Here is a 25,123-nt window from a genome sequence, read left to right on the forward strand (position 1 = left end):
GGTTGAACAGTGTGGTTTTGATAGCCAAATAGGGATGCTTGCAGTGTGGCTTTGATAACCAAATAGGGATGCTCCTCGAACATGGCCATTACATACTTTACAATTGATTTATTTAATCAACTAGTTGTTGATTGTTTAGATTGAGTATTGTTGCCAAAGATTTGAAACAATAGACGATTGCAAAACAGTACCGTGGAAAGGTTGACAAAGGGATCACTCTGCAACTGCATTGCTTTAAATAGTTTAAAATATAGTATTCCACCTTTGGTATTTATGGTTTTGGTTTTGTTTGTCTTACACTCTCTCTCTCTCTCTCTCTCTCACGCTTTCTCCCTCCCTTCCTCCCTCTCTCTCTCTCTTCCAGAGCTCTGTCGCATTGATAAGCCTCTGTGCAAGGATGTCAATGCCATCCTCAGCTACGAGGCTATCTGCAGCATCCACAAGCAGATGGATGACGATGCCAACGGAAACGTCGACGTGCTGGAGACGGATGGGGTAAGTGCAGCGGTGCAGCCTTGGCGCGCTCAATAGGCAGAGATCGCCTCCCTGTCAGTCACCTTGACCCTTAGTCAGTCGCGCAGCCGCATGGCCTTGGCGCGCTCAAGAGACAGTAACCCGCCACCTCGAAACCACAATGTTGAAACCATATAGTCTTCCTGTCAGTCACTTAGACTCCTAGTGTGTGGGAGGCACGTCCTCCAGAAGAAATAATGCACTGCACCAGTTTCATGCATTTACCTGCAACCTCCTGTCTCTTCCTAGTCTCAGTTGCGCTTTATGTGCCTCATCTACAGTAATCCCCGTAAATCCAATAGGATTGAACGGTGTAAGGTTAGCAAGGGATAATGAGATGTCACTTACACCAGTTCTCTTTAATTTGCTTGACTCCTGCTTGGGAGATGTCGTGGCTTTAAACCATAAATGAGATTAAAGGGCCCATTTAGATGTGTGTACACTGTGCTGTGGCAGTTTTGAGGGCTTTGTGTGTGTAATTCTTTGTTTGTGTGTGTGTGTGAGATGTGTAATGGTTCACCCTTAATCTTCCTTGTGAGGAGGGGGTCCTCCTGTTTTGGACCTTTTACACCACCGCCGCCTCCTCCTTCTCCTTTACGGGTGTGACCGAATGCTCTGGCATTCAGAATGCCGGGAAAGGTCAGGGCCGGCCAGAGTGCCACTGTAAGTAATCCGTCTGCAGATGGATAGAGCGGCCGCCACCGTCATCATGCTTCCACTCCTCCGTCAGCCTGGTGCTCCGACCTATTAGCCAAAAGCTAACGGCTCCTCTGCTTGCCCAGAGCTCCAGCAGCTGCTCGCTCCCTCTCTCCCTGGTACCGATCTGAGCCGAACGGCTCCTTTTACAGCAGCCTCCGACCGGGCGTAGCATAAGCCGCCATTCCAAGCACGCCTCCTCAACGTGCGAAGGGAGCCAACAGTGGCGGCGAGCCAGCCAGCCCCGTTGAAGTAGGCATGCACACGCTTCCAAGCTGGGCCCTGACCAATGCAATGCTGCCTCTGTTCACCCCCCCACCACGAACTACACACACACACGCGCACACACACACACACACACACACACACACACAACCGCCTACAACAATCTCCCCTCGCTGCCAACTGTGAGATTAAATACGCTGACTGCTCTGCAGTGATCTAACAATTCCCAGTTGAGGGAAATCCTCCTTGTTGTGTTTAGTGTGAAGAAGCTTTGGGCCACATATTGCTGTTCACAATGGGCTGTTGCTGTAGAATTCTTTGATGTAAAGAGGAAAATCTGGCTTCCTTCCTTTGCTTAGGAGTACTTTGAGATTTGCCCTGTAATGGTCAATTGCGAAGGTAGAGTGGTAGGGGCACATGCTGAGTCCCCTGACATGAGTGACCTTCCTCTTACCTAGCTTGACCTTTTGCAGAGCACAATATTGAATTGTGCAGAAGTCCAGCATGCATCATGTTCAGCTAGTTTTGTGGGCCTAATATGTTATGTCTGAAGCAAGACCTTGCTAGTTCTCTAAACGATGCAACACCCCCTTGTGTCATACCATTCAGCACTCTGAAAAGATTTTTATCTTTTCCCTCTTCACAAAATGTCCTTTTATGTTAGCCATTAACTTTTGAACCTTTAAAAATGCAGAAGGAACTTAATATTGCTCCCCAGTATCAACTGGCAATAGCATGTTTAGGCTGTTAAATAATAATAAAGAGACCATGCCATCCAGCAATGTCTCTTTCTTAAAACACAGTGGAAAACCCAGAAGCGTGCTCAAAATGCTGTTTGCATTCAGCAACAGTTAGAAGCATCCTTGGCCATATGAACTTTCCATGAACTCTGCTAAGGCCTTTCCGGAGCACAGCCGGTTATCGATCGGTCCATGCCATGCCACGCCACCAAGCAAACATGGCCTTTGCCCACTCACTAGTCCAGCAGATTGAAGTTGGTTGATTGGGCTTTCTATTTTGCCCCCCGGCCTCTGCAGTGGCCTATTCAGGAGTCTGTGAGTCTGGCTCACGGTCATGTGTGCTCACTGGTCGTGTACTCTAGTCTAAGGCATTTACTGCCTCCGAAGTCCTAGTGTGTCGTTGAAAATAGAACCTTCTGTGATGTTCGTGTGCTGTTCCTTGTACACATATAAAAGGTGGTCTCCGGAGCACTTCAGACATTTCACATGTCTGCCAGACCAGAGGGAGTGCCTATGCGATCGTTACTGTAGGTGTGTGGTTATGCCCAGTGACTTTTACAGCCCCAGGGTCCCTCTGTTAATTGTGGTTTATTAGGTCAGACTTCCCTCAACTACCTCCATTAGCGCTCCCTCACCCAGGCCTTGTGACCCGGTTCACGGAGTTCAGGAGTGTGTGTGTGTGTGTGTGTGTGTGTGTGTGTGTGTGTGTGTGTGTGTGTGTGTGTGTGTGTGTGTGTGTGTGTGTGTGTGTGTGTGTGTGTGTGTGTGTGTGTGTGTGTGTGTGTGTGTGTGTGTGTGTGTGTGTGTGTGTGTGTGTGTGTGTGTGTGTGTGTGTGTGTGTGTGTGTGTGTGTGTGTGTGTGCGCGCGCGTGTGTGTGTCATGCATACGGAGAGTGCGTGCGTGTGTGTGTCATGCATACGGAGAGTTCACGTCTGAGTGAGTGCGCGTGTGTGTGTATGCGCTTATGTGTTTGTGTGAAGGGGATCTTTATTGCTTATAGTTGTAATTCCCCTTTTATAAGTGCTAGCTTAACCAGTAACAGAGATCCCTCTCAGCGGCACAATGTTAGCTAAAATCACAGGAAATGAGTTTGCAGCTGCCGGAGAGGGAAGCGGATGGATGGGCCCCTGCAGATTGCCAAAACACATCATGACTCTCTCCCATTTGTGAAGCTTTGCACGACCATGTACATAGATATGACTGACAGCTCAATTTCTCTTCCTCGTCTCTCTCTTTTTTTCTTTTTCTCTTTCCCTCTCTCTCTCTCTCTCTCTCTTTCTTTCAGTTCTTAAGAGAGGACCTGAACTACCATGACCCTAAAGCCAAGCACAACAGTTTCCATGGAGATGACCAGTTCATCAGTGTGGAAGACCTGTGGAATGTGTGGAAAGGCTCGGAAGGTACAGTCCAGTAGCTGTGTGTGTGTGTGTGTGTGTGTGTGTGTGTGTGTGTGTGTGTGTGTGTGTGTGTCTGCCCGCCTGCCCCGTCTCCTGCCACGAAGTGAGAATGAGCTGGCCCTCGGGCCAAGCAGGCTGATTGCATCTGTTTGCATAAGAAGGGCTCTGTGGCAGAGAGCACACTCTCTCGGCCAGGACACTTTGTTCCAGCCAGGGTGGCCAGCTCTACAACAGCGCTTCTCCGGTGGCCTTGTGACTTCAATTTTTCTTATTATTCTTTATTTAAGTTTGTTCTTTAATTTGTGATGTTTTTTTTCTGTGATATTTTAGCATGCAGTGATGTTTTTTTTTTGTTTGTTTACTTTTCTTTGTTTATTTTGTTTTTAAACCTCTTTTCTTCTTTCCTTGGCTGTCTGTCAGTCTGACTGTCTCTGTTTGTCTCTGTTTTTCTTTTCCGTCTCCCAGCTATTTCAATATCCCTTTAATGTCAAGTCTAGCCATTTTATTTACTGTGTCCCTTTTCGCTATCACTAATCACTGAGACAGGCCGAGGAAACAGGCCTCATGAGATGTCACTGTAGTGTGGGAAGTTAAGAGCGTGAGGGGGGGTCATACTGGCTGCTGTGTGGACAGTGAATGAGTGGCGTCATTGAATCTGTCACCACCACAGGGACCGGCACAGATAGGATTGCGTCCAGACTCCACACACACATATATACACACACACACGCACACATATATACACACACACACACACACACACACACACACACACACCTTCCTCGCTTTCCACTGTTATCTCACATCATGAATTCACAAATTCACACCTCACGATAAGCCCCCTGGCTGAGACTGGCTCCCTCAACGGCTCTTAGTTGCCTACTGCGCTATCTGTTCCCCCTCCTTTGGTTGCACTGGGGTGTGCTGTGCTGCATGTCAGTGAACGCAGATCTGACTTATGCTGCCTCTCTCTGCGCGCACACACACACACACACACACACACACACACACACACACACTGAGAGAGACACACTGAGAGAGACACAGACACAGATAACAAACACATACACTTTCAGTCAGTAACTGACTAATTTTCTCAGTGTCCTAACTTCTCCTTCACTCTCGCTCTCTCTCTCCCTCCCGGACCCTCTTTCTCTCTTTCTCCCTCTCTCCCCTTCTCGCTCTCTGGTGTCTCTGATTCACCCTGCATTGCAGTTCTTCCTCCAGCCTTGGCTCTGTAGCTGGGGAGGAAACCAGAGCTGTCCGGGTTTGGCGTGCAGGCAACAGCACATTAACAGGCGCAAGGGCCCTCTTCTTGACACCTTGCCAGGCTCCACTCAAATGACTGCATCCTTCACACTATTTTTTTTGACTCGAGGCCAGGGCGTGCCTTTTAAAACGTTGTTATGATAGGAGGATGCCTTCTTGAGTGTCTGATATACACACTTTTAAGCAGTAGACTGCAACTTAACGGCTTCAACTTTGTTAATAGGTTCACATGGGTTTATGTGATGTGATTCACATGGGTTTATGTGACTGTGTGGTCCTTGTGTATGTGTGCCAAACTTGAAACTCCTTTACCCTTATTTCTTTACCTTAGCGGGGTGAAAATTTGTAGTTTGATTGCAAAAATACAAGATTGGCAGTCTGGATGCTCATACTCTTATTAGTTTCAATACATGTGGTAGTCTTATCTTAATCTTTTCTAATAGGGGACATTTTGACTTTATTCAGAATGACACTTTTCAGTCTTACTGACTTGTCTTTGACATTTGTCAAGTGCGTTATTATTATGTAAGTATGAAGGCAGGGTGGTTATAAATGAAAGCTGAAAGATTGCCAGCAATTCAAATAAGCCAATTACGTTACGTAAATTACGGTCTTTCTGCTCATTAAAGGCAGCGGAATATATTATATATATTAACACCATGGCTACACATTCATATTAGTGGTGTTAAATGTCACCAATGAGCATTATATAGCCATAGAGATTAGATTGAGTTTTGAAGAGTTATGTGAGATTTATTCTGTTGGACCCTGTGTAGGTGGGTGTAAAGGTGTCTAATGTTTCCCCATCATGCTGGTCGGACACAAAATCTCCGTTGTAACATGAAGAGTTCTCTTGGGTGCCGTCAGGCCCCACGAAATGGGGCAGCCGTGGCCTACTGGTTAGCACTTCGGACCTGTAACCGGAGGGTTGCCGGTTCGAACCCCGACCAGTAGGCACGGCTGAAGTGCCCTTGAGCAAGGCACCTAACCCCTCACTGCTCCCCGAGCGCCGCTGTTGATGCAGGCAGCTCACTGCGCCGGGATTAGTGTGTGCTTCACCTCACTGTGTGTACACTGAGTGCTGTGTGTTTTTTGTTTATATTATAAGTATATATGTTTATATACTTATACTTACACTTAAATACTGCAGTGGTATGATGTCACACACTACCCTAAACAGCGTCTCTTGCTCCCCAGTGTTCAACTGGACAGTGGACGAGGTGGTGGAGTGGCTCATCACCTATGTGGAACTGCCGCAGTATGAGGAGAGCTTTCGCAAGATGAACTTCAACGGCAGCGCCATGCCCAGGTGACTGACAAATCCTAGCTCCAATTCAACCATACCACAATACAGAAGTGTATCAGTAGCACAATCAGATGTTATGTATCCACATCGAATGACCCGATCATACACCTTGTTTTGGACTTCTTATCAGCCACATTTGGGGCAGCCGTGGCCTACTGGTTAGCACTTCGGACCTGTAACCGGAGGGATAAATGTAGAGACCAAATTTCCCTCACGGGATCAAAAGAGTATATATACTTATACTTACTTATACATTTGCCCTTGTGGTTGATAAAACAGGCAGGAGTATAGAGAGCATTCGTCCCATACAACCTATGGGACCCTAGCAACCATGTTACTTTTGCACACCCAAATCCAGTGAAGCCTAAGGAACGATATTGCAGGCTCATAATTGTAAATAGTGCTACATACATGTGATGTGTTTGTTTGCAGTCCATAATCCATCTTTGTCTGTGGTTCTCCAGGTTAGCTGTGAAGAATGCCACTCTGACGGTCACGGTCCTGAAGATCTTGGACCGTAACCACGCGCAGAAGCTCCAGCTCAAGTCCTTGGACACGGTCCTTTTCGGACCTCCACTGAGTAAGTCGTATGGTTCCATATTAGCACTTCACTCCTCCTGTAACCATAATCAAGTTAGCAACAGTTAAGTCAGACATGCGTGAAGCTGGCCCCCCATGTTATTCAAAAATGATTAAAAACACTGCTATTCGTTTGTGCTACGTTTGTGCTGGTTTGTGCTGTAAAAAATATTGTTTGTGCTGTTAAGGGTTTTAAGTAATTAAACTTTACATTTTCTGGCCAGTGACCTCACTCAACCCCCCATACTTGTTCAAATTTCCCCAAAATAGTCTCAATCGTTTGTGCTACGTTTGTGCTCATTTGTTTAAAGTAACATTTGTGCTACTATGTTTTTTAAGATATTCTACGTTATTTGTTACACGTGTGACGTCATCCAGCCCCCCATTAATGTCCAAATCTTTCCAAAATGGTCTTAATCATTTCTGCTAGGTTTGTGCTGATTTGTGTCATCAAAAGATACATTTGTGCTACTATGTTTTCTAAGTTATTATGGTTTATTTATTACTCGCGTAACGTCACCAGCCCCCCATCAATGTCCAAAACTCACCAAAATGGCCTTAATCGTTTGTGCTATGTTTGTGCTGATTTGTGCCAGTAAAAATAACATTTGTGCAGCTATGTTTTTTAAGTTAACACGCTTTGTTACATGTGTGATGTCATTCAGCCCCTCATCAGTGTCCAAATCTCCTCAAAATAGCTGCATTTGTGCTACGTGCGTGCTGATTTGTGTCATTTAAATAAACGTTTGTAGGGTAGGCTATTATGTAAATTGTCCAGCGCCAACATTTCTCCTACTATGTTTATTACACGTGATACCCAGCCCAGTGTTTTCTGTAACTATATTTTTACATTACCAAGTTCTATCTGCTACGCATGACATCCATAGACATAATATACATAGACGCCGCATCGACCGCTACTCCCTACTAGTGCTGACGAGACGTGCGGCCGCCATCTTGGATCGGTCATCCACTCCACTCAGTGTAATCTGTTTGGCTGGTGCAATGAGCTGTCAGCACATTTAATTAATCATACCTCACTGAATACCGAACAGATTTTCACGCGTTTTTTTTTGCTGCAAAGGTCATACATGTAGCTATGATACAGGCCACATGGTTCGGCGTATTTTAATATTCATAGTGGGTTTAACAGTAATAGAATATTCTGATATATGATAAGTGACCTGACGTCCGATATCAAAACTGGGAACATAATCCATGTTTGACAGCATAGACAAAACTAGTTTGATACAGGTTTAATGAGTTAAATATAGTTCACAGTTGACAGAAAAGTTCCATCAACAGCATTATTCACAGTTCACAGAAAGGTTCCATAAACATTTAAGTGAGATCAGTGCCATTCAGACATCTGAGGGGTATTCCAAGTAGGCCTATGTGGTTTAGTGACAAACTTGGGTAAATTGACTCAGAATAAGTTGTAAACCTCCCAGTAGAAAAGCTGTATGATACAGGAAACATGGTTGTGTGTATTTTAATATTCATAGTGGGCTTAACAGTAATAGAATATTCTGATATATTATATAGGCTATTATAAAGTGATGACATCCAATATAAAAACTGGGAACATAACTAATCCACGTTTGACAGCATAGACAAAAACTGGTTTGATACAAGTTTTAATGAGTTAAATTTACAGAAAAAATCCATTAACATTTTCAGTTCAGTGCCATCAAAAATAAAGTTTGATGAACAGACATTGGTGTGGCATAAGTAAAGGAAATTGAGTAACTGGGTTCAATATCAACAGCATTTGTTAGACAAGTTCCATAAATATTGTAAAGTGCAAGTTTGTAGGTTTGTTTCTGATCCTTAAAAAAACACTGGTTTGGCATTGGTTTGGCATAGTAAGTGTAACAGTTCATCAATTCAAGACAAAAAGGTGACTTGTCACTTGTACAGTGTCAATGGGTTCATCAACAGCATCTGTTATTTACAGTTCACAGAAAGGTTCCAGCCCCAATGAAGAGATTAAATAAAAAGGAATTAAGAAACATTTAGAAACTGCTAAGATCAGCACCGTTCATTGCAATCAGTAAAGAATCAGGGAGTGTCTTCACAGGCTCAGTGAGACAGAGGTTACTGTCATGCAGTTGGTTCTATGATTTCGACAACTGGTGCATGTAATTTTGTATGTTCCCACCTTGCTAAAATTGCTTGGGTACACTTTGGCTGAGAACAAAAGTGCTTCAGACAGCAGGTGGGCAAATAAGATGGCAGAACATAGTGAAACTGGGTAAACTCCATAAAAGAGGACTAAGTCAACCAGACGATGGAAAAATGGGACACAGAGTGGCGAATGCAGGTGATTAAGGTGGAGCTCATAAATCAAATATTTAGTCACAGTGTAGCAGATGCCCTGCAGTACTGCAATGAAGAGCTGCACCTTCCTCAGTTCCAGGGGTGTGAGGAGACCGTTCAGTTCATTCACAGTCTCCTTGAGCAAGGCAGTTGTTCTGGGGAGATATAAAATAAATAAATGAATGAGAAGGAATTTGAGAGGCATCTTATTCTTGTTATGGTAAATGACATGTGAATAATACAGTGTTGTGCAAGCTACTTCAAAATTGTAGTGAGCTAAACTATCAGTTACTCTGCCATGAATAAAAACACTACACAAAACTACCACTCAGTCAAATGTATTAGTAACACAAACACAGCAGTAGGCTAGTTCACTACATAGGAAGCTACTTTAAATTGTGCTAATTTCACATGACAACAAAAGTGTAGCTTGTGTGGCTAAGCTACTTGATAAATAAAGAAGTTAAGCTATTGAAAAGTGACTTTATTCAGGAAATAGTGAAGCTAGGCTACCAACACGCTTAGGCTACAAGTAGCAGCTATCGATTGCCCAATAATAGGCTACAGTCTGTGCCACTTGTGTAACATTTGCCGGCCAAATCTAGTATGATTTATTTCTACAATAGCCTTCTTGTGTCAGCTGTAATCTAAGGCAGTGTTATGGAATATGACTTATCAAGTCTCAGTTCATAGCTGGGTGAACACTGAGTAAACATAGCCCAGCTAGCTGGCTATGATTTTCATACAGTAATAGATAGATAGATAGATAGATAGATAGATACTTTATTGATCCTCAAGGGGAAATTCAAGGGTCTCAGTAGCATACAGACATAACACACAACATGCACTTCAGCAGAAATGGTAAACATAAGTATAAGTATAAACATATAACTAAACTCCACCGTACAATAAAGACAGTGAAAGATAAGAAAACTAACAAAACTAAATACTAAATACACTATATAAGTTAAATTAAGAAAGTCCAATGTGCTTGAGGGTGATCAAGCATAAGACGCTTGTAGTGACAGGGCCGGGACTGATGAGGTGCTAAAGGGAGTGAGTGTCATGGTGCAGGTGCAAACAGTAGTCAAGATTAATATCAAAGATCCTTGCTCCTTCTCAACTCTCTGGTAATATTCTATTCACAAAATACAACCAATAGTACGGTAATGTTAAATCTTACTTGTGAAAAGTAAATCCCCCGAGACCTGTTTGCGATGGCCCGCCGATTTGAGCAGGAACATGCTGCACAGGGCTGGCATCTTGTGTCTTCTGCTGCAACGCAACGAGGAGTATGACCGGTCCAAGATGGCGGCCGCATTTCTTGTTTCCAGCAGCCAATGCAGCGTCTATGTATATTATGTCTATGATGACATCAGTCTCACACACACTGGCCAAATCGTCCCAAACTGTAGCCTAGCCTACCAAATGTTGTTCCTGATCTGAGCAGAAAACATAAGTGCAAGTCTAACAGAGGTCATAATTCGTCCACCGCTCAAACCCGGCCCTCGAACCCGCCACCTCGACACACACCGGCATGGGAGTCGAACACTCTAACCACTGAGCTAAAAGCCCAGGCTTCCAACTCAGCGGTTAGAAGCCTTCTTAAGGTTAGGGCTGTGAGGATTTACACGGGCAACTAGCACGCTAGCTCAGTTCGCCTCTGTTACACTCACCTCCCTAAATCCTCACTCCCATGATCCGGGTCACGGCACCACTGTAACAGAGGTCATAATTCATCCACCGCTCACGGCCCTCGAACCCGCCATCTCGACACACACCGGCATGGGAGTCGAACGCTCTAACCACTGAGCTAAAAGCCCAGGCTTCCAACTCAGCGGTTAGAAGCGTTCTTAAGGTTAGGGCTGTGAGGATTTACACGGGCAACTAGCACGCTAGCTCAGTTCGCCTCCGTTACACAAGGAAGCTGTTTCTTAGGTTTATAGCTATTAATTTAGTCAACTTTATAAAGTGCTAAAAAGGCTACAAATGTAGTTTTAGTTTACTGTCGTATGACTTTAATGTTTAAACATTATTTTGACAAACATACCAATTTAGCCTACCTTCTTGCCCATCTGAAATAACTCCTAGCTTTGCTGTCTCCTTCCTTTCTGTTTTTGCTGTTTGCAAAATCAACGGTGGCCTTGGAGACTTGGGTCAGCAACAAGTAGCCTAAGTGCTGCTTGTGTGCACAATCCACTGCAATTCTGATGCATAAAATGATTTGTTTATTTTAGAAAATATGGGATACAGTGCAGTGATGAGTTATGGTAGGCCAACTTGGAGTGAATATACACACACAGGGGAAATTATCTCTTGTAAGTCTCTCGAAGCCTACTCCGTAGCTGCCTGATAGTACAGTAGGCCTACGCACACTGCTGTGCACACCTGCAGACGCTACTGGCCGGAGAATGGAGTAGCTGGTGTTTCGCAGCTGCCAACTAATGGCCAGCAGGTTTATTCTGGTAGTGGTTGCAGTAATTCTGACGTTATGCACAAGCAACTTCTACATAGTACACAAACGTTTCTTTAAAGGTGCGATTTGTAGGATTGTTACCGAACGTTCTGTAGGCCAAAATCATAACACTGGTGAACGTTCTCAAGACTACCAGACGCGAGCCTCTTCTGGGTTGCCAGATGTAATGAAGACTTAGCTAACGTTAGTTGACCTGCAGCTGCTTTAACGTTTCTCCAACCATGATCCAGCTACACATTACGGAAACAGTGAAAACAAAAAATACCTCTCTAACCAACGTAACATATTTAGCTGAAGTTAGCGATGCAGATGAAGTTTAGCCTAGGCTACCTGTTGTGGAGAAATATGGCCAGCTCTGCATCAGACTTGATATTCTTCGTTTGACGAAGACGTCACCATCTCAGGAAGCTCCTCCGATGTCCACTTAATTTGTTTCTTGTTTTAATTTTGGAAATTTGCCTGCCTCTCGTAGGCGTTCATGACTACAACTGACAGCTGTTGACAGTTGGCCTTTGCTAATTTGGCAACCCAAATAGGAGGACGCGCTAGCCCATTATTAATACGCTATTCTAAAATTAATCGTTCAAAACAAACGAAAATTCCAAGAGATTCCGCCCCGTAACTCATTTTTTTTCATGGGTTTTACAGGGTTTTACGGGTTAGAGTAATGTTGTCAAATAAGCCATTACTTCAATTCATCGTGTTTCCTTACTCTCTGACAACATATGGTGATCATTTTTGGAATGGTTACAGTTTATTTTCCCTTATTTCCTACATACTGGTCCTTTAAATGGCACAAATCAGCACGCACGTAGCCAAAGCGATTGCAACTATTTTGAGGAGATTTGGACACTGATGAGGGGCTGGATGACGTCTCATCTGTAACAAAGCGTGATAACTTAAAAAACTCCCTATACCTACACAAAAGTTGTTTTTAACGGCACAAATCAGCACAAACATAGCACCATAGCACAAACGATTGAGACCATTTTGGTGAGTTTTGGACATTATTGGGGGGCTGGTGACGTCACACGAGTAATAAATAAACCATAATAACTTAGAAAACATAGTAGCACAAATGTATCTTTTGACGGCACAAATCAGCACAAACCTAGCACAAACGATTGAGACCATTTTGGAAAGATTTGGACATTAATGGGGGGCTGGATGACGTCACACGTGTAACAAATAACGTAGAATATCTTAAAAAACATAGTAGCACAAATGTTACTTTAAACGGCACAAATGAGCACAAACGTAGCACAAACGATTGAGACTATTTTAGGGAAATTTTAACAAGTATGGGGGGCTGAGTGATGTCACTGGCCAGAAAAATAATTACTTAAAACCCTTAACAGCATAAACAATATTTTTTACGGCACAAACCGGCACAAACATAGCACAAACGAGTAGCAGTGTTTTTAATAATTTTTTAATAACATAGGGGGCCAGCTTCACGCAGGTTTAAGTCTGCTGCTGGCAGCCAGTGATTGCAGTGCTTGGGAGTGCATAGTGCGTCCTGTTGATTGAAGCCTTACTACAATGTTTCAGTATTAATTCAGAAATATCAGAAATATTTTGAAATATTTGTAAAAATATTTTGTATAGCAATCAGAATTGTTTTGTTATGTAGAAATGCTAGAGTAAGAGAGATTTATACTGGGGTGTAAAGGTACACATATTCGTACCAAACAGTGGCGATTGCTGCTCTTTGGAACAGGGGAAGCTCTGATAAAAAATGGTAAATTATTAAATTAATATTATTAAGGTGCTATATTGTTCTTTGAGGTCAAAAATTATCCCAAAACCCAGAATAGGCCAAACAGTAGACTACAGAGTTGGCATGGCAGACATGGCATAATGTAGCCTACACCGTTATATAGCGCGCTACCTAACTTAGCCTAAATACACAACTGAAACAAAGGCAAGTCACAAACTTTGTAACTCCACATTACGGTTTTATTTACAGTATGCTATTTACAAAGACAAATAGAAACCGACTGTATTGCTCCCAAATTATGAGAATTTGAGCTGCAACTTGCCTTGTCTGCCACCTTGACTTCACCTGCCAACACTAACGTTAACGCATTCCTTGAAGTTGAACCACTTCCTGTCAGATCGCGACATATGCTGTCAATCAAAAAGAGTCCAGCCTCTATGACGGTTCCTCCAATCATCATACAGAAGCTCGGCGTCCGGGCCATCCCACTGTCCCATAGACCTCTCTGGAATAAGTCCCGCCTCCGAAGCAGCCGTGTCCACCCAACTTCCGGGCGTCGAATGTCTATGGGAAATAACATGGCGTTTCTGAATATCATACCTGTCAAACATCTGTAGGTGGCGAAGTAGAAAAAAATGGTGGGCCGATTGGCCTACACACTTCTGCCATCTAGTTTCTACTGGATTTTTTGATTGTCGGTGCCGTTAAAGTAGTAAACGATTATTAATGCTAACCGGGAGCTAGTTCCGATGTACGCGGGCGGAGGAGGGCGTTAAATCTTGCTCACAACCAGTCACATCCTAACGTGATGGTCATTTTCACGTGTGATTCATGCGTGATTTCAGTGGTCTATAAAAGTAAATCGTTTGCAAGGTTCAGCCTCTTTTCAACACGACTTAACTTTGGTGGATTGGTTTTTTGGTGGTTTGGTATTTTGATGGATCGTGTCGTCACAGCAATGTATTACGGGTGCGAAATCACGATAAATGACCGGCAAAACCTTATTGTAGTATAGTGTTATTTGATGCGATTTTCCGTGATATTTTAGAGGAGGCTGAGCTTCCCCTGTAGTCTTAGAGCAATCGCCTGTGGTACCAAACAATTTAGGCACAGGAGGTTCAAGATGTGTACCGAATGTACCAAACATTAATTACTTAAACAGTAACCAATAGATTTTTTTGTAGACTTTTTTGCATTCGGACCATGTTTCAAATTTGTGCTCCCACACAAACATATTAAGTGGCGGACCATATGCCGGTTTAGTTCATTAACGGCGAAAGCATTTGACAACAAATTGACCAAACCGTGACTTTAACACCAAGGTACCTACCGAATTTGTGTGTACCGTTACACCCCTAATTTAAACAAAAGCCTTTGTCTTTGTGTGAGAAAATCCTGTTTGATTGCTTCAGTAAGCTCACTGCAAGTAAGGCCAGAAGTGAACTTAAACAATTCAGTAGTCTGGGCACATCTCTCTGGCGCACTCTTCTCTTACCCCCACCCTCTGTTCCCTCTCTTTCTCTATCTTCCTCCCTCCCTCCCTCGCTTTACTGTCTAATCCTCTCTGCTCCTGCTTCTCTTGTTTCTCTCGGTCTGAGAGTGCTTGCTAAGGTGCTGATCCAGAATGTGATCATTCAGGTTCAGTCAGTCAAAGACGTTCTGTCAGACTCATTGGGCGTAACGTACTGTGTCAGGGCGTGACCTGTCGGAGTCCACTGCTGGGCAGTGCCAAACAGGATTCCTCTCGGCAGTAAACTTTTAAGGCTAATATGTGCTTAAGTCCATCCTCAGAATGGGCTGTCAGACAGCGTCCTCGTCTGTTATATTTACTCGGATACTTCCTGCTGCTTCCTGGATGAGAAGCAGTGTGTGCCGAGCCCTCTGCCGCAGTAGCGTGGTAGTTCTGTCTGGTTTGAATAAATAATGATTTTATGATGCAATGCAAAATGATCACAGGTTTTCTTGCGTCGTTATCTGGAGAGCTGAAGATTAATGAATGTCTAGCTCCTTAGTAGGCTCCGCTGTGTTGTGGGAAAGGTCCCATGGTGATGTACAGAGGGGATTTGTTATCGTGGCTGAGCATAGCATTGGAGGAGAGAGTTTGTGGATGTCTGCGAGCTTGCACGTGTTTGTGTGTACGGAAGCTTTTTGAGGGCCGAAGGATGGCCTGTGTCTGCCATGTGTCATTGTGTGTGTGTGTGTGTGTGTGCTGAAGAGGCCCAGCTGTGCCGCGGTGAAGCAGTCTGGAGGTGACAGGAGCTTGGGGAGAAGCCAGAAGGCTCGCCAGGATCCCACTAGGGACTTTCACCCATTCCGCTTGTATCTGCAACCATAGCCATGATGTCAGTTGTGGGGGAAAAAAACTCCCCAACATGTTTCATTATGACTGTATATAAATAAATAACAAAATAAATGAAATATACATCCATTGTCATAATAGGTCTTTGCCAATTAAATAACTTATACAAGTTATCAGCGCTCCGACAGTAAACACACATGTCTGTAGTCTGTGCAGAGCTTAGTCTCAGTTATTTATTTTTATTTTACAGTATTATCCAGGGAAGTACAAGTGATAAGTCTGTTTTGGAAGTGACTGAATTGATGTATGAATTGTAACCTAGCTTCCAAATCCCATTTTGACGTGCATTAATGCTAGGGCAGGTGTTTTATTGTTGTGCAATGAAATACTCGTATCAAGTATTCTACTGAGATGCTAGCATTCTCTTCACAGAGAGAGACAGACATTGAACAAATGTTAACCAGCTACAACGATAAGTATATAATGTAATATATTGGGGCAGCCATGGCCTACTGGTTAGCGCTTCCGACTTGTAACCGGAGGGTTGCCGGTTCGAACCCCGACCAGTAGGCACGGCTGAAGTGCCCTTGAGCATGGCACCTAACCCCTCACTGCGCCAGGATTAGTGTGTGCTTCACCTCACTGTGTGTACACTGTGTGCTGTGTGTGTTTCAGTAATTCACGGATTGGGATAAATGCAGAGACCAAATTTCCCTCACGGGATCAAAAGAGTATATATACTTATTAGGGGTGGGCGATATGGACAAAAAATAATATCTCGATATTTTTTGTGATTTTGACGATAACGATAATTAGTCGATATCCTTTAAAACATTTTTTTGTTAAAGTCTGAGTTACTTTACAGCTCATTATTTATTTATGAATAGCATCATTACAATAATAACCAATAACCTAACCTGTGACTTTTTAACCAAATCAACCAATGCATTGTCACTCTATGACACATTTCCAATTCTGCCCCTACTTGTGTGTGTGGCAATGACATGGTCTAGCCAGCTACATTAGAGAAGATGAATAGGCCTAACAGTTTCCCAAAAGAAAGTCTGAAGCTGAAGTTCCTTTCAAACCTTTACATAGGATTCACTGTAAAACTAAGAGCAGACCAACAGAGTAGCCTACATCTCAGTTATTTCCTTCTATGTTTTGTTTTAGAGCAATCATGTAGGCTAGCATTCCAAGTTACAGAATAGAAACTAATGCGTTAGCTTATGGCTAATGTATATGAGAAATCCCATAGTGATGCTAACGGTTAGCATAATCAGTAAACATAGATATTTAGAGCGAGCTTCAGTCCATTTACAAAAGAGTTACATGAGAATAGTTATTTGTTTACAACTGACTATTAAAATACTCAAAGGCTAATGTTTTCTCTCCATATAATACCGTGTAGAAAAAAACGTGACTGTCTCATCAATGCTACTTGAACAGAAGTAGCTGCATAAAATCCCAAGTAGGCTACTCTCGCTACACAAAATAAACATTAGGCTGCGTGGGACAACATTGTGACCCACTAGTGATCACGTGACAATTGCTCTGCTGCACTTCTCCGGCATAGCCTACCTCCTGGGAATGTATGAGTCTTCAGTGCGTGATTTCAAGTGTTTTTTCCCCATAAGTAGCCTAATTTAAATACTCGATAATGTCAATTTGCACGTCGTTAAAACAACAATCACGATATTATCGCAGACGATATATATCGCCCACCCCTAATACTTATACTTATATGAATTTTTGCACTTGTTGCATTTGATACATGTTGCTGCTTTTGTTGTAGGTATTGAACTGGTATGGAGCAGAGTCAAAATAGACTGGCATGTGTACCATAGTCCTGCAGTCATATAATTGCAGGAATTCCACTTGAGCATTCACACTTATACAAATGACTATTTCCTTAATATGGTGTTGTGTCGTTCTCTCTGGGCCATAAAAAAAAGCATTGTACTATTGTCTGTGCTCCTAAGGCCTTTTCAGCTCCTTGTGTTTTTAAAAAGCTGCCCAAATGTGCCTCTGAGAAAACACCAGAGTCACCGTTTGGCAGAGTGCTTGAGTGTTTACTCTATGTTATGAAGGCAGAGCTAGAGGGGCCCAGTTTTTATGACTGATGAGGAAGGGCCAAAGAGTGCATGCGTAATGGCTCCCATTAGCCTACATCAGAGGGGGTCGGGAGTGTGGAAAGTTGTTTGCCTGCAGGAGGAGAATTAGACGAAGTCTCTGTGTCATGCAAATAACTCGTATGGAGGATTACGCTGCATAGTGTGTGTGTGCGTGTGCGTATGTGTGTGCGTGTGCGTGCATGAATGTGCAGCCTGTCTATATCCATATGTGTCATTGTGGGGGTTGGGTGGGATTGGGACTGAGGCTAAGTTGTCGGTGTCTGTGTTGGCAGGATCTCAAAGCCTCACTAACTATCTGTCAGTCCTAGACTTGATCCCCCCCCCTCCTCTCTGTGTTCTTCTACAATTCCACCCTACTCCACCCCCCCCCCACCCCATTTCTCACTTGGTTTCAGCTGTTTTGGAACCTTATATAGAAGTGTTCCTCTCGCGTTCGGTAGCCTTGCATGGATCTGGAGGTGCCGATGTGAGCCTGCACTGCGCTCCATATTCATCAGGAATGCTGACAGCTAAGCGTGCAGCAATAACAACACTGCTCTGCTCCCACTGTTATTTCCCAGTTAAGCACAACAAAGACAATTGGATGAGTTCAAGATGTTAAATGCTAGGGCTCAAAAAGGCACCTCATTGACAGTAGAGTGGTTCCTCTTGAGTGTACCTATATGCAGCTTATTATGGCAGTTATATCATATTTTAGTTATTATATTCACCACAGTCTGCGTATCCACTTTCTTGCCCTTAAGACAGTGGCCAGTGATTTGGAGTTGCTTGATAGGGCCTTGACTAAAAGAGAGCCGTCCCTGCGCTTCACCTTAGTTGCCCAGAGGACACAGTGGAGAGATGGCTGCCTGGGCCGCAGTGGAAATGTCAGACCCCTCCATGGCCCGGCATTCTCCCCATGCAGTTCAATAGCATCAGTTGGCAGACTGAAATAGCCAGTGCTAATCAGGTTTATCTTGGTCTTTTGGCCCTAATCCACATTTGCACGACTGCATATAGAATGGCCTTGCCTTAGCACTGAAGTAAAACGTTTGAAGGGTATATACCAGTGGTTCTCAAACTTTTTCTTTCATTCCCCACTTTGATCAAGGGGGCATTCTCGAGCCCCACCTGTCCCTCATCGCTCTAAGAAAGTGGTAGGTCAAGCTTAAAATGGTCAAATTTATTGAAATAATGACAAGTTCTAAATATATCCTCTTCAACAGAGTTAAAATCAGCTGGTGCTGCAGATATAATAAATACATAACACACATATTTCTGTTTTCCAGCAACATATTAGGAAGCATAGGCCATTTTACAGCATTGTACAATATATTCAATGAAATACCAACATGCTGCATTAAATGGATCCATAATCCAGTCATACTGACCACTGCTGGTTGGGAAATATCTTTGAAATAAACTTTGCAGGGATGTGATGTAGGCCTACTGTTTAATACATGGGATCACAAGAGTGGCTCCCAATCAGACATTTCAGCGATTTCGCTCAAAAATCTCAAAGGCATACTGTCGCGATCGAGGCGCCTGTCCCATACTCAAGTGTTTTTGGTGAATCCAGTTATCCTATTTGCTAGGTGAGGTAGGTGCTTGTCTTTGCCTTGTAACTGGACATTTAACTCAAATGTATCGCTAAGATATATCAAATATATCGCTAAGATAGACCAGCTTCGTCAAGAAATGTTCATTAGTGAACGTGCTTGCAGATTTCAAACATGCGCTCTTCCTCCAAGAAGAGGCGACTCGGAGCTCAAACGCGCGACAGCACTTTACCTCGGGAAAGCCAACTTGCCTCGCTGTGAAACAGTACAGCCTTTTGGTCAGCTACCATCTCTTCGCAAAGTGCGGAGAATAGACGCGCTTTTAAGGGCCGGGTTTTGATGAAATTCACCACTCTCACAACAACGTTCAAAATCTCATATAGGTCGGGACTAACTAAGCTGCCTTGACACGAGCGCTTCCCTGTGAATAGCACAGTGCGTCCATTGCGCATCGGGTTCTACCTGGGCCCAGGCTACAGATAAAAAAAGAAATAAAAAAACTCCTGTTTTTCACGTCAGTTCGTGCCCCACCTGGCATGTCTCTGCGACCCAGTAGTGGGTCGCGACCCACAGTTTAAGAAACGCTGGTATATACTGTCACTAAGACTAAGACATTTTCTGTGGTACGGTATTGCCTAATATACTGTTCAGACAGTTAAAAAAACCATCAAGTGAAGTTATCTTTCAAGTCAGACGCCAATGTCAAGTTAGCCATCAGTCAGCAGTGTTTCCCCTAGATTTTTTTCCAGCAGCGGTGCTGTTGATCGTAGGAAGCCCCCCCCCCCCCCCCCCCAAGAAAAGAGAGCATTTTGAAAAAATTACTCCTTAAATGGTGACTTCTGGTGGATTTTGTGAAAGAAATAGACAGATTGAGTTACAAATTATGACATAACCATCAACACAAGCATTTACAGAGCATGATTATTGCAGTACTTGAACAGTATTATTTATGTTTTTCTTTCACCTTTTTCATTTACATTATTAGTATTAGCCACTTTACAACTGTACATTGTAGGCCACTGTAGGCTACAAACTATTACTATTTAGAATATACAGTGCTGTGCATAAGTTAAGACATTTATATATAATACATTTTTTTAATTAAGGCATTAAGACAAAAGGCAAAAACATTTTTTTGTTCCTCCCTTTAGTCAATTTCAGCATGGGTGTCTTAACTTTTGCACAGCACTGTATAAACTATATAATAGGGGTGTAAAGATTAACCGATACGTATCGGTATCCGTTTTTAACGTGTAAGATACGGCTACATCGATACGTGAAGCCCCGTATCGGAAAAAAACTGAAATGAACCGGTCGTTATATCGATTTACTTGTTATGAATCGGTGCACAACCTTTTCTGCTCGCTCAGACCATAGGCTCAGACTCATTTACGTTCCAAGCAGCGGGTTCATCCCACTTCCGGTTTTGAAACTATACGTGGCACGGAATTGTGGGTAATGCAGTTCGTTTTTGGTTACATTCATTGCCCAAAGTTGTCAAATGACCTCATTACCCATACATCTATTGCAACCTAACCATGTGACAACTTGCACTCGGTTGGCTTTTGTTTTTCGAAATCCAGCGTGAAATGAAGCACTTATAGCATGCCTAAACAGCAACGATAGTCTGTAGAGTAGCCTTACCTTTGATGAAGGGATTTCCTTAATGTTAAATAATAATTTGGCCCTTGCTGCTAAAACGATGCATAAATTATTAGCCAATGATTTTGTTCATATTCACTCAGACTTACTTTTAACATTTTAGGTTTCTGCATTAGGTCTACTGTTGGAACAAAATAAGCCCAGAGAGTTCATTGATTTGTAGGCCTATTTTATTCTTGTAGGGTAGGCTAGGCCTATATGAGAAAAGGCCAAGAGTGTCTTAAGCACTGTTTTATTTTATTTCGGTATTGTCTTACCTCAACAAGGCTACAGCTCCATGAAAACAATCAGATATAACTCTATAAAACTCTTTAAAGTCTATAAAAATGTATTTTTATGTTGTATTTGGCTGCTGTGCTTGACTGAAATGTAGACTATTCTTTTTTCATTTCAATACAGTATATGAAACAAACCTCAGTTTAGATAATCATATTCACACATTTTGTTGCCTAATTGACAACCATGACCATGATAATTGATAATATAAAATGAATGTGCACCTTGAGCAAATTATAAAAAATCTTTCAGAATGCTTTCCATTCTTGAACTGCATCGAATTGCATTGAATCGCATCGCATCGAATCGTACTGAATCGTTTTTTATAAACATGTATCTTTTCTTGTATCGAATCGTGCCCATGTATCTAGATGCGAATTGTATCGTCTTTTACATGAGAGATTCACACCCCTACTATATAAACTTCTCTTTCATGTCATTACACTGTATTGGTGCTGTGCAAGTCGAATTGAGTGCCTGTCACTTTAATGCCGTGACGGCCCGTGACGCTTGCTTGATTCTCACGGTTTTAAGCTAATTTAGTAGCGTTGTTGTGCATGGTGCATAAGAATATGTGGATGAAATTAATTATGTTTCCCATGTCATTTGGTAAAATAAATGGTCAAAAACTCGAAGAAAATCTATCTTGGATTATAGCAGATAAGTGTCTTGTATCTAATCTATAATTTTGGTGAGCTCTACAGGAATTACAAACTATCTCAGATGTAAATGGTTGCGTATCCTATTACTCAAATTCAATTAAACCCACCAATAGGCTAGCTAGACCTTAGTTTCACAGCCTAGGTATGTTAGCAACACAGGGCTTGAAAGCATTGCCTGTATCACAAACAAAAACGAAACAATGCATGGAATTTATCTGGGAATAGGCTACTGAAGGTAGGGACGAGCTATCTCGCTGGCGTGTTTAATTTGGTTCCTTGGTTAACATACTGTAGCCTACGTTTTTTTGGCACAAAATTGCGTCTGCTAATAAACTTAAACATAAACACAAACAAGCGTGATCTCCTGTGGAATCCCCGACTGCGCCATCAACGTTAGCCTACTATTATTTGTTGACATGAAACCTGAACGAACGGCAGCTGTTCCTGAAGTTCACTTGCGTCTATTTTTTTTTTTTTAATTAGGCAACTTTTTTTGCAGTGGCGCTGGAATTCCAGGAGCGGCGCTGCGCCGCTGATGAATACATTGTAGGGGAAACACTGAGTCAGAATGTACAAGAAAAATTTGGTGGCTCTTTTCATGAAAATACAAGGCGTATTTTTGCTTCCCCATGGTTTGGTGGTTACATGTAACTGAAGTTTTTTTACATTTCATACGTAACTTTCCAGTTTTATGCAATATTTTCTCTTCCTCCTTCCCTCTCTCTCTCCCACTCTCTCTCTCTCTGCCATTGCAGTGAGCAGACATAACCATCTGAAGGACTTCATGCTGGTAGTGTCCATAGTCATAGGCATGGGTGGCTGCTGGTTTGCCTTCATCCAGAACCGCTACTCCAAGGACCACATGAAGAAGATGATGAAGGACCTGGAGGGCCTGCAGAGGGCCGAGCAGAGCTTGCATGACCTGCAGCAGAAGTAAATACCACCCTGTGCACACACACACACACACACACACACACACACACACACACACACACACACACACACACACACACACACCCTTTGTCCAGATGCATGTTACTGCCATGAGCAGTATGCAAAACCGAGAAAGCCGTTTGTATCCTGCAGCCTGTCCTGTCCAACACTGGGCTATTCAAAACAAAATCTATAGCAACCAGTGTTTATATTGACAATGCTCTCTTTCACAGGATGTTTGTGCATAGCTTTTTTTAATTTACTTTTATTTACTTGTTACTAATGTCTCATCCAGCACAAAAGATATGTTTGTAGTTTATGTGGGGTAGTATACTGTTTTAGATGCAGATTTACTGCCCCTTCACTCGACACAACACACCACCACTTTATCGGAGCCTGTTTTTCTGTAAGTAGGAAAGGAGACATTGTTGTACAGTCCGTATCACGTACACGTGACCTATCTTGATGAAGAATAAAGATAGGTATCACATGACCATATTGTAGGTGTTGCTCGATCTGACCTTTTACGTCACCAAAAACCTGGTTTCTGTGCACAGCTCACTAGAATCAGAGTTGCATCAGTATTAACCAGAACAGAAAAGCCTTTCTTACAGTAAATGGCAATGTCTCAACGCAGCTTCGTGCAACAGAGGTTGCTGTAGCTGAGGAGGGTTTGATTCTGAAACAGGATGTGGGCAGAGGCTGTGAGTGCGGAAAGACTATTCACACAGTTCTGCTGCACTCATGGTGTATGAGGGAGAAAGAGAGAGAGAGAATGAAAAAGGGAGAGCTTGAATGGCCTGTGCCGTTAAGAAAAATGTGATTTAATAGAATGTTGAGGGAACAAATGGCAAGGCTCTACCCCATTAGTCTTTGTTAATGCCGGCTATCTGCACCTGATCTGGACAGGCAGGTGTAAACAGAGTTTTGATAAAAAGCAAGATGAGGTATCTGGTTTCCCTCTGCGGGATAATTGTTGAACTATGGCCTTCCTCTATTGGTCTTTCTTTTTTTCACTTGCACTGTCTGTTCCTGTGTGTGTGTGTTGGCGGTTGGTTGGTGGGAGCCATTGGGTGTGTAGATATATAAAGCAAGTGTGAACACAGGATACTGTGGGGTGCTGTGCAAACCTGTCAAACCATTTTCCTGCCTGGCGGAAGTCAGTTACCTGTTTCGCCTGAACAAGGAAAGACTTCCACTGAAGTAGGCCGTGTCTATATTCTATGGAATTCATGAAGGTGGTGTTATGCATTGCCAAATAAGTTGTCTCGCTTGGGAAATAGCATTCAGTTAGTCTGTGTTGTCATTTTTGTGACCTGTTGAAAATGAATTGTCACCAAATGGCTGGTGAGGCCCAGGCCCATCAGCATGTAAATGTTCGAGTGATTGATTAGACTAAACTATGTCCACTACGCATGGTTGTTGCAGCCTTTAGATCTACAACAGAGGATTGCTTTGCCGTGTGGGTGTGTCTTGACGTAACTCTCCACTAGACTAGTCATCGATCCTGCCTTAGGCAGTTTCTCATGTGGGTGTTTGCCTGGACTGTTGCAGACAACTGAAACTAATAGTGATACATGTGAATTTACTGTTCTAATGCTTCAGTGTAGGTCCTCAACAATTCAACTGTTGGGTTTTTATAAATTGAAGATCAGTGTTTTCCACAGAATTGAATTCTATTTGTGGTGGCAGGTTTGCAGATTTAACAAATTAGCGCGGCGTGGATATGATGCTAACTAGATTTAAGCACACATTTTAGTACAACCTGGAAAATCATTGTGTGGTGGTCAATGTTGATATTGTGGTGGGCCGCCACAAATAAGTCAATGTATGGGAAACACTGAAGATCATGTTTTCTCACATATCCTTTAGAATAGGTGCAATTATTTAACCGTTTGTTATTTAAGTCATTTTTACTATATATAGCCCAGGGGGTGTAAAGATTAACCGATACGTATCGGTATCCGTTTTTAACGTGTAAGATATGGCTACATCGATACGTGAAGCCCCGTATCAGAAAAAAACTGAAATGAACCGGTCGTTATATCGATTTACTTGTTATGAATCGGTGCACAACCTTTTCTGCCCGCTCAGACACTCATTTACGTTCCAAGCACCGCGTTCACCCCACTTCTGGTTTTGAAACTATACGTGGCACGGAATTGTGGGTAATGCAGTTCGTTTTTGGTTACATTCATTGCCCAAAGTTGTCAAATGACCTCATTACCCATACATATATTGCAACTTAACCATGTGACAACTTGCACTCGGTCGGCTTTTGTTTTTCGAAATCCAGCGCAAAATTAAGCACTTCCTAAACCGCAACGATAGTCTGTAGAGTAGCCTTACCTTTGATGAAGCGATTTCCTTAATGTTA

At 42.8% G+C, this 25,123-nt stretch overlaps 1 protein-coding gene across 3 annotated transcripts in view; it reads left to right on the forward strand.

The window, feature by feature from the left end:
* The window catches only part of stim1a (stromal interaction molecule 1a), a 50,092-nt gene that overhangs the window by 7,859 nt on the left and 17,110 nt on the right, over positions 1 to 25,123 (forward strand). For all 3 annotated transcript variants that reach the window (XM_076282601.1, XM_076282600.1, XM_076282602.1), the window contains exons 3-7: positions 365 to 495; positions 3,461 to 3,575; positions 6,039 to 6,150; positions 6,612 to 6,727; positions 22,569 to 22,746. In XM_076282601.1, the coding sequence (XP_076138716.1) occupies positions 365 to 495; positions 3,461 to 3,575; positions 6,039 to 6,150; positions 6,612 to 6,727; positions 22,569 to 22,746 (652 nt within the window). The remainder of the gene's footprint in view (positions 1 to 364; positions 496 to 3,460; positions 3,576 to 6,038; positions 6,151 to 6,611; positions 6,728 to 22,568; positions 22,747 to 25,123) is intronic.

Source organism: Alosa pseudoharengus, unplaced genomic scaffold (assembly GCF_046254945.1).
Source record: "Alosa pseudoharengus isolate Yale_2024_CS ecotype anadromous, Long Island Sound unplaced genomic scaffold, YU_APseudo_1.1 YU_APseudo_1.1_scf_13, whole genome shotgun sequence".
NCBI classification, from domain to species: Eukaryota; Metazoa; Chordata; class Actinopteri; order Clupeiformes; family Clupeidae; genus Alosa; species Alosa pseudoharengus.